Source organism: Nematolebias whitei, chromosome 3 (assembly GCF_014905685.2).
Source record: "Nematolebias whitei isolate Nwh7 chromosome 3, NemWhi1, whole genome shotgun sequence".
Lineage (NCBI taxonomy): Eukaryota > Metazoa > Chordata > Actinopteri > Cyprinodontiformes > Rivulidae > Nematolebias > Nematolebias whitei.
The window spans coordinates 55414980-55418320 of NC_056500.1; the positions used below are offsets into that span (position 1 = coordinate 55414980).

Genomic DNA, 3341 nt, shown 5'->3' on the forward strand with positions numbered 1-3341 from the left:
TACACGTATTATACTTGTATATGTACATTTATAAACGGACACACGATTAATTAGGCTGCTGTGATCAGTGTTGTGGTCTTGTAATCCTGAGGTTGAGGGTTTGAGCCCAGGTTGCGTCAAGAAGGGCATCCGGCGTAAAACAAATAGTCAAATCTTTCGTGCGAGTTTTCTCGCTGTGGTGACCTCTGAAGAGGTAGCCGCCAGAAGAAACTTGTAAACAGATATATGATTTTGAACTTTCAAAAGAAGATTACACAGAAACAGTGACATCAAACGCTACGGTTCACAGAATCCTCCAGCAACAAGTGATTGATGACGTCTCGTTAGTAACAGTCTTTTCATCATGATCCAGATTCAGGCCACACTGGTCAAACATACATTCTTGTAGTGCTTCCATCATTGTAGCTATTGCAATAAATACAAAAGATAAGGATTCTCTTTTTCACAGTTTTCTGTGGGTTAATAAATTTCAGGCAGCTGGTTGTAGTTCCTGTCCCAGTATCCACCAGAGTACAGCCAGTCCTGAGAGCGGGTGTGAGGGTTTTGTCCTGGCTGAAACCACCTGAAAACAGAGGAGATGCATCAGCTCTTGAACATCAGACAAAGCCAGAGGAACAGAAATCAAGAGCAAGCGCGCTTCATTTCAGTGTCAGGCGGATGCTGTGGTTGTTTGCTTTGAGCCAACATTCATTTGGATTAAGTGGGGGAAGGAAAGACTTAGAGGGAAGACACTGGTAGTTTTTGAATGATTGCATTTCGTACCAGTGAGGGGAGCTGTCATGCCAAAGGAGAAAAAAAAGATTTTTACCAGCTTTGAGTAAAATCTGTGTAAAATGTGACAGGGTTACAGATAAGCTTCCACTGAAAAATCAAGGAGTGTTTGCAAACACTGAGGGTCATATGATCACATCAACCACATCCAGTGTATCAGTCCAACAGCGGCAGCTCTAACCTCGGACCCAGTGGAGGATTCCTTATCATCGCAGCAAGGAGAAGCAGAAAAACAAACACAAACAAGTAAAAACAATGGGAAGTTAAGCTTGAACAGCTCAGCACAGTCAAACTGAAAGAGCACAGATAAGATAACACATGGCAGCACTGGAAGCAACAAGCAGACCTGACCATTTGAAACACAGCACCAGACAGTACTTTTGACCCAGCTGGGCTCCACACACATTCTGTAAACAGCTGCTGAGAGATTTACACTTTTCACCTGCTCTTCCATTCTTCGTCTGCCTTGGAGCGGTTCTTACGAGCAGCTCTCTGCTTTTCCTCGAGCCTCTTCTTCTCCTCACTGGCGAGGTCTGTTGGAGGCATTGCGAGTTTCAGACAGCAGTGGATGTGATTCACCAACAGATTATTCTGCGAACAATCCTTACCAATGTCACCATTTTCCATGGCTTTAATGTCCGGTCTGAGCCTGCAGTCGGTCTGAGGAATAACTCCCTCCATCTCTTTGTGCAGCTCGTTCAGCTGCATAGCAAACGATGTGAAGCTGTACATCTGTTTGTAAAGAAGAATAAGGCTTGTTCAAATGCAGTCATTCTTCTTTTAGGACCACTGGAAGCCCTGACTACATGAGGCTCAGTAGGACCTGGGTGGAGTTGGCTGGTCTGGGTGCAGATCTCCACAGCAGCTGGCTGCCAGGAATCACTTCCACAGTGTCTGCAGCTGGAGAGGGAACTTCATCTTGATTCATACTACAACCCTGAAAAAGAAAAGAAAATACTTGAGCTTTTAGCATTTTGTACTGACCTTTATACAGTTACTCATGCTCAGTCAATATTTTGGGATGCATTGTGGTCCAGATATATTTATTCCTACTTCTGGTTTTTGAAATATACACAATATCTACACATTGTCAGACATGAACAGTGTTCATATTAGAGCTGTCATTTCTAACCCAAGCCCTAAGCCCAGCCCCACCCGACCAGAATTCAGGGCGGGCCGGGCCATGATAAAGTGCTGGATGGGCAGGCCGGGTCAGTGTCAGGCTTTTAATTGGGACAGGATCAGCCGCAATCCAATTATATGATAACATGGCCTGCCATACTTTCACCAGCCGCATGTGGCCATTTCACCACGAGCTGACCGGCCTTGAAAGATGTAAAAAGTTCAGTTAAGCTTCAGATGGGACTGTACTGCCAGGAAGTGATCCATCGCCCAAATGGACGTTCATTCAGTTGCTGCGCTCAGCAGACACGCGCAGCCGACGACCCAAACAGGTGAGATCACAAAGCAGACGTGTGTCAGAGAGCTAGGTGAAGCTGACACCCCACTCACGTCAAAAATTCCAGCCAGAGCTGTCTGCGAGTCTGAGTAATTCAGAAGAATACAGGCAGAAACGGGGTTTAAATGTGCTTTTACGGACATGAAAGGACAAACGCCCCCTCAGCTCTGATCTTCTGCGCCATTCAGCCGGGTGTCTCTGACAGTTAATAACTAATTAACTTTTTTTTCTGGGTTCGAACCTGTAATTATTGTTAATTCATAGGTAGGGTTCGGAAATGATGACTGTGGGCTGGAGCCGGGTCGGATTGGGTTTTTTGGGCCAGAATGCAACTCTAGTTCATATTAGAGCCCGGCCAATATAATGTGTATGTATTGTCATCATTGTACGTTCCCATACAATGGCAAAATTGGCTCTTTGCATTTAACCCATACACCCCCAGGTGGAGCAGTGGGCAACTATTGAAAGTGCCCGGGGAGCAATTGGGGATATGGTGTCCTGCTCAGAGACACCACAAGATGTGCAATGACTGGGGATCAAACCGTTGGTTACGTACTGTAACCCCAGATTCTATGAGTATAAGCGTAGCCCTTTAAGGCCTTCGCTTTAGTGGGTTTATCCCGTTATGCAGAGCATAAGCACTGAAAAAATTAGTCCACGCCCACCTGCTGTGTGGGCCCCACCCGGTCCGTATAAATTACGTTAAGAGCGGGAAATCGGCTCCCAAAATAGCTTTTTTCTTCAGCCATTTAAGAGCCAGTGAGGCCCGACGCTTAAAGGGCTACGCTTATACTCATAGAATCTGGGGTTACAGTACGTAACCAACGTTCTATGTCGTATAAGCTTCGCCCTTTAAGGCCTTCGCTTTAGTGGGTAAAGGGCGAAGCCGATGTGGTCCTCGCCTCACTGGGTCCATTCGAACACAGTTTGACGCGGAAGCTTGCCCAAAAAACGTCTTGTCACTCAGCTCCCCGTGTGCATAACTACGCGTTACGTAATTATGTGCCATGCACAGACGCATGTTGTGTAACTATGCGTTCTGACAAAGCATGAACGCCCCGGAAAACTTTCAACGGGGAGAAGAAGTTGAAAAGAGGGGGGGGGGGGGGGG

General features: G+C 46.3%; 1 protein-coding gene across 1 annotated transcript in view; it reads right to left on the minus strand.

Moving 5' to 3' along the window:
• Nucleotides 1-92: 92 nt before the first annotated feature.
• The window catches only part of osbpl1a (oxysterol binding protein-like 1A), a 66329-nt gene continuing 63080 nt past the window's right edge, over nucleotides 93-3341 (minus strand). The window contains exons 25-29 of the mRNA XM_037675042.1: nucleotides 1595-1708; nucleotides 1380-1503; nucleotides 1214-1304; nucleotides 953-973; nucleotides 93-562 (exon numbers count right to left, since the gene is read on the minus strand). Of these exons, the coding sequence (XP_037530970.1) occupies nucleotides 460-562; nucleotides 953-973; nucleotides 1214-1304; nucleotides 1380-1503; nucleotides 1595-1708 (453 nt within the window). The 3' untranslated portion in view covers nucleotides 93-459. The remainder of the gene's footprint in view (nucleotides 563-952; nucleotides 974-1213; nucleotides 1305-1379; nucleotides 1504-1594; nucleotides 1709-3341) is intronic.